The sequence below is a fragment of the Carcharodon carcharias genome, chromosome 21 (genome assembly GCF_017639515.1).
Source record: "Carcharodon carcharias isolate sCarCar2 chromosome 21, sCarCar2.pri, whole genome shotgun sequence".
Lineage (NCBI taxonomy): Eukaryota > Metazoa > Chordata > Chondrichthyes > Lamniformes > Lamnidae > Carcharodon > Carcharodon carcharias.
The window spans coordinates 64,031,681-64,044,375 of NC_054487.1; the positions used below are offsets into that span (position 1 = coordinate 64,031,681).

The 12,695-nt window shown below is 40.8% G+C and overlaps 1 protein-coding gene across 1 annotated transcript in view; it reads left to right on the plus strand.

Moving 5' to 3' along the window:
• The window catches only part of acss3 (acyl-CoA synthetase short chain family member 3), an 89,087-nt gene that overhangs the window by 71,236 nt on the left and 5,156 nt on the right, over positions 1–12,695 (plus strand). Inside the window, exons 11-12 of the mRNA XM_041216006.1 lie at positions 3,982–4,045; positions 11,058–11,139. Of these exons, the coding sequence (XP_041071940.1) occupies positions 3,982–4,045; positions 11,058–11,139 (146 nt within the window). The remainder of the gene's footprint in view (positions 1–3,981; positions 4,046–11,057; positions 11,140–12,695) is intronic.

Sequence of the window (12,695 nt, forward strand, 5' to 3'; positions counted from 1 at the left end):
CATAGCAGCAGTGCAGAGGGCTTGCTTTTATGCTGTCTGAACCTAGCTGCTGAAAACTTGTTTAAGCCAGTTAACTAATTAACTAGCTGCAGCTGCAAGCTGAGCCTGTGTAACCTCTGTTTTAAAGCTGGTCTAAAACTCACCTTCTCCCAATCCAAAGAGCAACTTTTAGTTGCTAAATTAAAGAAAGATTAGACTTTAGATAGAAACTAACTCTCAAAAGTCTCTCTCTCACCAAACTCCATCTGAAGCACTCCAATGCAGCCCAAAGCAGCACTCCACCCTAGTGATTGTGGATTTGGAAGGTGCTGTCAAAGGAGCCTTGGTGAGTTCTTGCAGTGCATCTTGTAGATGGTACACACTGCTGCCACTGCGTGTCGATGCTGGAGGGAGCGAATCATTGTGGATGGGGTGTCAATCAAGCAAGTTGCTTTGTCCTGAATGCTGTCAAGCTTTTTGAGTGTTGTTGGAGCTGCACTCATCCGGGCAAGTGGAGAGTATTCCATCATCTCTGACTTGTGCTTTGTAGATGGTGGAAAGGGTTTGGGGATTCAGATGAGTTACTCACTGAAGGATTCCTAGCCTCTGAACTGTTCTTGTACTCATAGTATTTATATGGCTAATGCAGTTCAGTTTCTGGTCAATTGTAATGCACAGGATATTGATAATGAGGGATTCAGTGATGATAGTGCTATTGAATGTCAAGGAGTGATGGTTGGATTCTCTCTTATGGGGGTTGGTCATTGCCTGACACTTGTGTGGTGTGAATGTTACTTCATGTAGGTGCCTGCAGAGAGAGTATTGAGTGGAGCTGCAAGATGTGTTCTGAGGAGAGCAGTACAGGGTGGAGCTTGGTACTAATTAATGTCACTGCGCATCAACCTAAACACCCCCCTGCCCCCTCAACTACCGAGGTCCATGATCCTCTTGCTGCACTGTCTCCAGGCTGGAGGGACCACACTTCTGATGCTGGCTCCCTCAGCTACTTTTGCCAATGCCTGTTTGTTTGTCGAGGTTTTCTTCTTCCCCACAATCCTTGGGAAAGATCACCTCACTGCACTCCCTCAGATCCTGCAGCAGGAGCTCCAGGTAAGAGTGAGAGACCAGAGGAACAGCCTTCCCAAGATTCCTTTTGTTATAATTACAAAGTTTACAAGACTGTTATGTTTTGTGACTACGTCTTTAATTTTAATTAAAATGAAGGGGTCATGTGACCTGTTTTGAAGATTACCTGGTGGTTTTATTGTTAAAGATTAAAGGGGACCTATATTGCTTTAATGGGAAGAAGGTGCAAGATGTTCACATTTTGGGACAATGACAGCAGCCTGTGTGCTGACAGTGGATAGACTGTGAGAGAATATTGGGTTGTAAACATTTATGCTTCAAACTCAAAAACAGAATTACCTGGAAAAACTCAGCAGGTCTGGCAGCATCGGCAGAGAAGAAAAGAGTTGATGTTTCGAGTCCTCATGACCCTTCGACAGTTCATGAGGACTCGAAACTTCAACTCTTTACTTCTCTGCCGATGCTGCCAGACCTGCTGAGTTTTTCCAGGTAATTCTGTTTTTGTTTTGGATTTCCAGCATCTGCAGTTTTTTGTTTTTATCTCTATGCTTTAAACTGTTTATTTATTTCCAATATAAAAATAAGAGTTGTGCTCTCAAGGATAGCTAATCAGCATCTCTACCTAGATACAAAGCCCATGTAATGCACGTTGCCATAGTGATGGGCTCTGAATTGGGAAGGGTACAGAGAAACCATTTTGGTATTGAGTCACAGGATTTCTTAGAATATCACTAAATACCATGGAGAGGTTAGTCTGACAGGGTATTGGAGAGAGCGAGCAGCAAGAGGCTGAAAGGCTCTATGGTTCACTGTGCCAGAATGTGGTTGGGAACTCGCATTTGGATTGAAAAAAACAAATTTGTGAGGAGTTAATGTGTTTGGAAGATTCAGCCAGCTTGCGCTAGAGGGTGAGTCTTCTGTAATGCTCTCACTTTGAAGGACAGTTCTGCGTTGCCATAAGTTCACAGGCTGAGAAAGAAGAACAGAAGTAAACGCTCGGGAGTTAAGAATCACTTTGAACTGATGTTTCCGGTCAATGACCTTTCATTAGAATTTACAATTTATGAATTACAACAGATATCAATTCATCTGTGCTCCTGTCAGTTATTCCTGTGTTAATGCACTGGCCTCTCCTGACATGGAGATATTTTGTTTTAGCACCTCATTTATTTTCTGTTATCCTATAATTCATTGCTGTAAATTAGTCAGCAACTTATACAATACTTTGCTGTATTTAGAAGAATAGACTTCAATGAAGATTAATTTTCTCTTTTCAGAATGAAAAGAAATGGACAGTTAGACTTCATGTGTTGCCCTTTAGTAATTCCTGAGAGGCAGAATGCATTATACAGAATGTGTTTATATTAAACATTTTAATGTTTTGAACAAAGAGAAACTGGAAATGTTTAGCATGCTAGGCAGCATGTGCCTACAAGTATTTAGATGGGGAAAAATTTCAAGCAATTAGATGCCTCCAACACACTACTTCCATTATCAAACATTTGGGATCAACCACATCTGAAATCATATCATTTCTTCTGGTTGCAAGGGTTAATGATGTAATAAATTGATTTTGTGGTCTATTGTTTTATCCTTAAAGAGCGTTACTATGTGATGGCAAGCATTACTGCATATTTTGGCCCAACAAATAGAATGCATCCTACATGTGATGCTTTTATTTTTTGTAAAACAGTCTGCAGTGTGTTACAAATGATAACAGACTATAGGTTTGAGATAGCATCCCAAGCTCTGAGAGTGATGTTGAAGTGGCTTAATATTAATCCAGTGTCATTCATGGGACAGAAATTGTACCCTCAGGCCCTTATCATTTATCTAACATGTTAGCAATGCTATTTGATGTTTCTTGTAATTTTTTTTTGGTTTATTGCTGCTGGTGAAATCCCTCCTGTGGTAAGTTATTTTATAAATACCTATGTTTGCTGGTAAAGATATTTTTATTTGAAAAGTGTTAATGTCATATTTCACAAAATAGTCATTTCCATAATTGTGTTTTTTTAAAGAAGCAATGCTCTGTAATTCATTCACAGTTATTAAAGATTCTATTAACAATGAACTGCTTTAAAAACATTCATTGAAAGAAAAAAAAAAATTATTTAAAAAAATCATGCCGAGTACTTTCACGCATTTCTTTTGAACAGAATTACCTTTTTCATTGCGGGGACAGTTGGACCCCATAGATGAGCACTTTCAGTTATCTGTAGCCTGTTTCTTTCCCTAAGTAGATTGTAACACAGCAACAGTAGGCGCAGAAGGTAAAGGAGTGTGTGGAGAAATAAGGTGACAATGTACTCTGATGACTACCTTTCAGACTGTACCATATATTTGATTTGTTCTTTTTAGGATTTTGTGTTCATTTTAGAAGTTTTGTAAGTAGCAGTGGGGTGAAAATGTTTGATTGGGGGTGGGTGAAGTACAGTTACCAGCAGAATTGTGTAGGTTGAAGTTTACTATTGATCCAGGCAGCTGTCATCAAAAGTATACAGCACTAATGGATGTCACTTCCCCACTATTAAACCTTCTTTCATGGTACCAATCATATTAACAGGATAAGTCATTAATCAAAAAGATATTGTATTAAATGGTCTATAATCTTGGTTCACGGATTACTCCTTTTAGTAGATCAGGTTTTGATTAACATTAACATTATACTAAATTGATCGGTTTAATTGGATTCCTTTACTGGTGTCCCCAAATCCAGTATATTTATTAGTGTTAATATTAATGGGCTTTAATAATGTAGATACCTTGATGAGTAGAAGCATTTCTTATCCATTATGGCTATCCACTTTGCAAGCTTCAACTGTATTAATAACAAAGTGAATGGAGTATTGATCTATCTAGGATGCAAATTTTAATCTGCTTTATCAAAAGATTTTATATTCTGTTATTTTGTAGTTACGATTCTGGGCGATGACCGGAAGGAAATGAGCTGCAACAGTCTGGGGACTATTGTGGTTAAGTGAGTGTTACTGGTAACTCAAAAACAATAGCTATTCTAAGGTGCAATCAAGATTGTTATTCCTTTTAAGTCAACAGATCCTACCTTTTATTACAGAGAATATGCAAATCGACCCCTATGTATTGATCAAACTTTTAAAATCCAGTCCAGACCCATGAGACATCATGCCATTGTTAGGAATGAGAAGTAACATTTCAAGTGAGACTGTTCACCTTTTCACGGATATATTAATTCTCAAGAGATGAACATCACTGACTGGCATTTATTGCCCATCTCTAGTTGTGCTTGAGAAGATGGTGGTGGATCTTCTTCAATCTCTGCTGCCCATGTGGTGAAAGTATCTATACTAACAATGCTGTTAGTATCTATTTCCAGAATTTAGGAGCATCAGATTGAGGAACAGCAATACATCCAAGTCGGGATGATGTGCAATTGGATGGGGAACTTGAAGTATTCCCAGGCACCTGTTGTCTTGTCCTTCCAGATGATAAACCTTGTAGGTTTGGAAGATGCTGCTGAAGAACCCTTAGTGAGTTGCTGCAGTGCACTGTACTTTGTACAAACTGCAGTCACGGCAACCTAATGGTAGAGGAAGTGGTTATTTAAGCTATTGGATGGGGTACTGATCAAGTAGACTGCTTTGACCTGGATAGTGCAGGGCTTCATTTGCATTGTCGCAGCTAAATCCATCCAGTGTAGAGTATTCCATCACACTCATGACTCTGTCTTGATGGAGAAGATTTGGCGAATCAGGAGGTGAGCCACTCACTGCAGAATACTTAGCCTTCGACCTGCTCTAGTAACCATAGCATTTATGTGGCAGGCCCAGTGAAGTTTCTGACCAATGAATTTTGATTGTGTGAGGATTTGGTGGTGATAACCCCATTATATTACCAAGGAGAGATGGTTAGACCCCCTTGTGTTGTTGATAATTATTGCCTGTCACAAACGTCGCTTACCATTTCGGATCCAAAACGTTAACTGTGTTCCTCTCCGCAGATGCTGTCAGACCTGCTGAGTTTTTCCAGGTATTTTTGTTTTTGTTTTGGATTTCCAGCATCCGCAGTTTTTTTGCTTTTATTTTCGCTTACCATTTATTGGTCCAGGCCGATCTTGCTGTGTGTATGTATGGAATATGTTACTATCTGAAGAATTTTGAATGGAACAGAACACTGTGAAATCATCAGCAAACATTCTTATTTGTGATGTTTTGGCCCAGGGAAGTTCCAATGGTCAGCAGCTGATAATATGGATGTTGGCCTGAGGATCTATTGAAATGATGTCCTGGAGTGAGATGATTTGCCACTAGCAATCAGTTATTTTACTTTGTGCCTCTAGCCAGTGGAGAGTTTCCCACCACCACCCCAATTCCCATTGACTTTAGTTTTAGAAGGGCTCCTTAGTGCTACACTTGGTCGAATGCAACCTGATGGTTAGAAGTAATTTTTGGCTGAATTCAAATTCTCATTATCCAGTCACTTGAATTAAACAATTACATTAAAAGTTATAGCAGCCCTTTATGTGCAATTCAAATTTGAATGATCAAGTAATTCAAATGTGAATTACCAAGTTATTCAAATTAAATTACATTGAATAAGCAAGAGTAGATTGTAACTTATAATGAACTGTGGCTGATGCACTTCATAATCAGTTGTGCCATATTCTAAAATGGTAGAAAACTGATAAATGAAAAAGAATTAAATGAATAATTTATAAAATCAGTTGAAATTGCTCTGTCACTGTTATTCTGAGGATATAACCTGTGGAAACATTTCACTCTGTTTTGAGGAATACAATAGATTTAGTATTTAGTACTCAAAATCTAGTATATAGAATATAACTGGAAATTATATTTTCTGTTGCCTGCGACTGTGGACGCTGGCATGGGACAAGCAATTAGGGCTGAGAAATTGTGTGGAAATGAGTATTCAGCTGGCTCCCTACCTATCCCATGCTTTGCACAATCTTTCAGATGGCTTTTTAAACCAGGCTGAAGCGTTCCCACATAAAGGGTATAAATATTCAAACTAAAGGCAATGGCAGTATAATAACTGCAGTTTCCTAATTTTCTCATGGTGTGTGCTTTGCAAGTAGTTTGCACATATGAAATGAGTGATGAGGGTCAGGCCAGTTTTGTGCTGATAATAAGTAACTGTGAAAAGGGGGAATGATTGAATTTCACTGAACATTTTTGAAATTGGAAATAGGAGGACATGAATCCTGAACAAAAGTTTAATCTTTTGAATTTAGCAATTTTTACATAGATAGTTAGCAGCAACATCTTGACTGCTGCTGCAAAGGTGAGCAGCCCACACCCATTCTTACCTATCCCATCATGCATTCAGGCACAGACAAACCTTCCCAGGAATTATCTGAGGAAAACTGCCATTGGATATAGTGACGGATTTTCTCATTCTAATTGAAGCTGACCTACATTGTCCTTGAGAATATAGCATTAATATAATATAGAATATAGTATAATTCTCATTAGTGAGACCGCACCTGGAGTACTGTGCACAGTTTTGGTCTCCTTACTTGAGAAAGATGTAGTTGCATGGGAGGCAGTTCAGAGGAGGTTCACTAGATTGATTCCAGAGATGCGGGGCTTGTCTTATGAGGAGAGATTGAGCAGTTTAGAGCTATACTCATTAGAGTTTAGAAGGATGAGAGGAGATCTAATTGAGGTATATAAGATGCTAAAAGGGATAGAAAAAGTGGACGTGGAATGGATATTTTCCCTTGTGAGGCATTCTAGAATAAGAGGCCATAGTTTTAGGTTAAGGGTGGTAGATTTAAATCAGAGACGAGGAGAAATTACTTTTCTCAAAGGGTTGTGAATCTGTGGAATTCACTACCTCAGATTGCAGTAGATGCCAGGACGCTGAATAAATTTAAGGAGGAGATGGACAGATTTTTAATTAGTAACGGGTTGAAAGGTTATGGGGAGGGGGCGGGAAATTGGAGTTGAGGCCGAAATGAGATCAGCCATGATCGTATTGAATGGCGGGGTAGAATTACCTACTCCTGCTCCTAGTCCTTATGTTCTTGTGTTCTACATAATCATTTTCACATTGATGACAGTCCAGTGGTTGTCACAGTCACCACAGCCATGAGCTTGTATGCTTCAGGTTCATTTCAAGCCACTACAGAGATACTAGCAATGTAAGTAAATTTTCAAGGCACAATTGTATTGTTTGCCAAGGTAAATATTTTCACCATTTTCTCCATGGAAAAGCTAGTAGCAGAATTTTTACAGTTTAATTTACAATTACAATTACAATTTTTTCACACTGTCGGATTTCCCAAAGTCAGAACATTTTTAATAGCACCTACGTCTCTAGCCAGTCTCCTATTTGCAATCCCATGACTTTTCACAAGGGGTCTCACTTCACCAATGCTCAGGTAGTCGGTAAGAAGAAGGAGGAATGTGCAGGCCAGTGTTTGTTTTCCAAGAGGAAATGATGATGCCTTGATGTTAGGAAAACCCTCCATGTCTGATCCATTTGAAGGAGAAGGCAACAAAATCTCCTAGGAAACCAAGTTTACCCTCTTTTGTCCTGGCTCGTATGCCAATTGAAATAGCTGCAAAGGTATGAGGATGCAATGAGGTCCATGTGGCAAAATAATCATCAATTAATACACTGTATGCATCTTGAAGAAGCTTTTCACATGTCTGGACACAATACAGTGCTGCTAGCTTTCCCAAAAATATTGTAACCTGCTGGATGAGAATTTTGTTTGGCTTTGTTAACAGACTGAAAACTTGGGTGAAATTTGTTCCATTCCAAATTTTTTCTCTTCATGCCTGCCATAGAACTCTACCCCAAAAGGAAGCAGAATTTCTACATTACCATGTTTTACGCAGGTTTTATATCAACCTCGGTCACAATGTAAGAGTTAGAGAGGAAATTTTTTGTGATACTTTGTGTAGAGACTAAATGCCTTATGATTATTTGGGGAAATTTCTGAAATGTTCTTTTTATGCTTTAATGTTTATTAACTCATTGACCCGCCTCCTCCCAAGTTGGATTCACACTGGGGGCGGGTGGGGGGCAGGGGGTGGGGGGCAGGGGGGGGCAAAGGGAAGAGGGCCAATCAGGATAACCATTCTTCCTCATGTTTCCTACAGAGGAATCTCTAAAGCAGCACATGAAAACGATAGCAACAAATTGTATTTATATAGTACCTTGCCCCAGGGCATTTCAGAGCATTACCAAACAAAATTTGACACTGAGTCATGTAAGGAGATATTAGGATTGTTGACTGAAAGCTTGGCCAAGGAGGAAGGATTTACGGAGTGTATTAAGGAAGAAAGAGAGAAGGAGAGGCAGTGAAGTTTGAGAAAGGAATTCTAGAGCTTGGGCCTTGTCAACTAATAGCACGGCTGCTACTGGTGGTGTGATTGAAATTAGGCTGCTCAAGAGGCCAGATTTGGAGGAGCACAGAAATCTGAGAGGGTTGTCATATTGGAGGAAATTACAAAGATTGGGAGGGTGTAATACCAAGCAGGGATTCGAAAACAAGAAGGAGAATTTTAGAGTTGAGGAGCTTGAAGCCAATGTAGATTATTGATTACAAGGGTGATGGGTGAATGGAATGGTGCAAATTCGAACACAGGCAGCAGAGGTTTGGATGATCTGAAGTTTACAGAAGGTAGAACATGGGAGGCTAGCCATGAACGCTTAGGAAAGTTAAGGTAGATGTATCAGAGGCATTAATGAGGGTTTCGGCAGCCGATGAACTGAGGCAGAAGTAGAGTCAGATTATATTCTGGAGGTGGAAGTAGACAGTCTTCGTGATGGCGTGGATATATGGTCAGCTCATCTCTGGGTTAAATGTGACACCAAGGTTGTGAGCAATCTGATTCAGCCTCAGACAGTTGCCAGGGAGAGGGATGGAGTCAGTGGCTAGTGAATGGAGTTTGTGCTATAGCCCAAAGATAATGGCTTTTGTCTTCATTACTTAGTTGGAAAAAAGTTCTGCTCGTTGTGTACTGGAAGTTGGACAAGCAATCTGACAATTTAGAGAAGAGCGGGAATGGAGGGAAATGATGATGAGGTAGAGTTGGGTGTCACCAGCATGCATATGAAAGGTGGCACTGTTTTTGGATGATAGCATTGAGGGGCAGCATGAAGATGAGAAATAGGATGGTAGACCCTTAGGAGACACTAAGGTAATGGAGTGGAAACAGGAAGAAAAACCTGATTCAAGCATAGAATTCTGGGGGAAATGGGTATGGATTTAGGAGGTGACTGTATTTCAAAGATTTTGGAGAGGAAGGGAGGTTGGAGACGTGGCAATAGTTTGCAAGGACAGAGTAATCAAGGTTTAGATTTTTTGAGAAGAGGGATGATGGCAGATTTGAAGCATACAGGTCAGTACCTGAGGAAGGAGAACTATTAACAATATCAGCTAATGTGGCAGTCAGGAGGGAAAGTTGTATGGTCAACAGTTTAATGGGAATAGGGTCGAGGGTACAGGAGGTGGGTGACATGGACAAGAAGAGCTTGGCTAGGGCATGAAAGGAAACTTAGAGAATATACAGATTCAGAGCTAGGCAAGGGGGAAGCTTTAGAGGAAGTTTGGTCATGTGGGCTGGGAAGGGGAGGAAAGTGGCAGAGGCAGCTGATCAGATGGTCTGAATCTTAGTAATAAGGAACTCCATGAGCTCCTTGCACCTTTTGTTGGAGGCGAGGGAAATATTCTATGGCAATCTCCAGCTACTTGTATTTCCTCTAGAAAAATGCTCTGGCTGGGAATTTCCTCACTGTCTGAGTGCTATATAGTTGAAGAGTTGCACCCTACTAATTTGTCATTTCAAAATAAAGCTCTTAACTTGCAACAAACAGAGAGAAGTGTTGAGTAGAATATGCAATGTGGGTCCACCAAAAGGTACAGTATGTCAGTGCCTTCATAGAGGCACAAAAGGAAATAAATGATAGCTACTTGTATTATAACTATAAGTTTTAATGTCAATGATTTTTTGCTTAAAGAGTATTACTCATACGACATTTAAGGGTATATTTTTGAACCTTGGCATTAAAATAGCTTAGCTGGAGCATAGCAAACTGCTTCCTCATCAAATCACAAATAGTCAACTGCTTTACACCACAGCTTCTGTCTTTCAACAATAATGTTGATTAAGGCAGATGTCTTGAGTATGTGACCTATTGCCAGTGCAAATCAAAATATTGTAATACTCTTGAATGTATGCCTCCAACTGATAGTGGTACAATTGTAACATTAGTTCTCATTGGAAGCATGTGGCATTTAGTGTCCTGTGCGTGGACCACAACCATCTTGTACATGACATTTCCTAATCTCTGAGAATGTCCAATGCAAGTTCCAACAGGGTTGCAAATGTGACTTGATGCATCTCCATTGCTTTAAAGTCAAATTTTTTGCCAGTGGATGGAGGTGTTCACTATTGATGCACAGGATGTCCACCATCTACAAGGCACATGTCAGGAATGTGATGGAATGCCCTCCACTTGTCTGGATAAGTGCTGCTCCACTTAAGAAGCTTAATGTCATCCAGGACAAAGCAGCCACTTGATTGGCACCCCATCCACCACTGTAATCATTCATGCCCTCCACACATTGGCAGCAGTGTGTGCCATCTACAAGATGCACTGCAGGAGTTCACCAATGCTCTTTGAACAGCATCTTCCAAACTCATGACCTCTACCACCTAGAAGGACAAGGGTAGCAGATGCATGGGAGCACCACCACCTGCAAGCTCCCCTCCAAGCAACACACCATCCTGATTTGGAACTATATCACTGTTCCTTCACTGTTGCTGGGTCAAATTCCTGGAACTCCCTTCCTAACAGCGCTGTGGATGTACCTAGTCCCCAGGGACTGCAATGGTTCAAAAAGATGGCTCACCATCACTTTCTCATGGGCAATTAGGAATGGGCAATAAATGAACCCGCCAGCAACACCCACATCCCATGAGAAAATAAAAAAAATGTCACAATATCCCTATTTTAACACCATTGTTTCCTTTAAGGTTACCTTTGCCTCCAGGTGCATTGACTACACTTTGGGAAAATGAAAAACTGTTCAAAGAGCTTTACTTCACTAAATACCCAGTAAGTGTGATACTTCAAAAAGTTTACTTTGAATGCAGTCTCCAAGATGAGCAAACAGTTTAGCATTTTAGGATTTTTGGTGAATCTCAAAGTAAGGGTTGTCACCCCGGGCGTTTGAAATATTTTCTGCTTTTGGCATCCAGAAGGAAATTTTAACACCTGATTTGGCAGAAATTGTGTGGGCAATTAGTTAAAATACGCTGTGCAGCTTTCCTCTCTTATCCTGCTACCTTAATCCCACTATTAATAGGCAGGTTAGAGGGACAACTACCAGAGGGTAACAGGATTCTCATTTAAACATGCAAATGGTGCTTCAGTTAAGTTGGAATCTTCTTGCAGCCTTAACCTGAGGCCTGTATCAGATAGCAGAAATGTTCCTCCAGGCCCTAAAATGTAACCTTGGGCCTCCACTGCCCTGGGCTTTATCAGATCATCCGCTGTCATAGCTTTCCAACACTACCAAGGTATAAATTCCTGCTCCATACTAATAATAACAGCTGTTCCCTATAGTGGGACACAAGCTTTTAACCCCTGCCACTGAAGGTGGGCGGAGGTAATGTCTTTGACCATGGTTGTTAGTCTCTTTGTCTGTCCATAAACAATATGGACTGGATTTCCACAAAGTCGGTTTGACCTGGGAGTCTTTTAAAATTGGCGGGCAGGTCCTAATTCAGGGTTTCCTGACCCTATTCCCGGGCCGTCTGATTTTTGGGAGTGCCTTTAAAGGGTGTGTGCTTGCTCCTGTCAATCTGGCATTCCCCAACAAGATAGGTATCTCCCACTCCTCCGCAATTTTCATGAAGTCGTGCCAGGTTTTTAAAGATTCGTGGTTCTCGGCCCCTCAGAGGAGTCATTAACCCTAGTTTGCATGAGGGGACCTTTTAAAAGCTTACTTCAGAATGTCCCCCTCATGCCCCCTATGCCAACTTACACCCCCACCATCCTAACCACATGGCCCCTCATGCCCCCTTTGCCAAACTCTGTCCTTATACCCACCCCGTATGGCCCCTCATGCCCCCCATGCCAAGCTCTGGCACTTCCATGCCCATTGACCCAATGTACACTTTCTAGAACTAATGAACCCTATAGTATTATGTGTAAAGGAAGTTTTGAAAAAAAGTAATTCATTGATAACTTTCTCCTATGTTTGAAAAAAGTGCCTACACTACAATCTAATAAAAGCGTCAGTCATCCAGGCTCTTTAAAGCCTCAAAAGCCACAAACCCTAGAAAACACAATTTGCGTAAATATATATTGTGGAATTGACATCAGAGATCTGAGAGACTGAGCTGTCAATCAAACAAGGATTCCTCTGGGGAGCAGGTGTTTTAGTATTCAGCTGCCTGAGCTCATAGCCAAGCATACAAGTATGAGGGGTGAGGGATGGAGGGTCTTTGTTTTTTTTTTTAACTGGGACAAAGTCCTATGGCACAGAGGCAGGCCTTTTAAACAGCTCTCCTCCGTACTGCACGTCTTGGGTCAGCTGGCCCAACTCCAACCTGCACCTGCCCCTCAGCAATGAAGATTCCACCTTTGTGGGCACTTTTTCCTGAGGC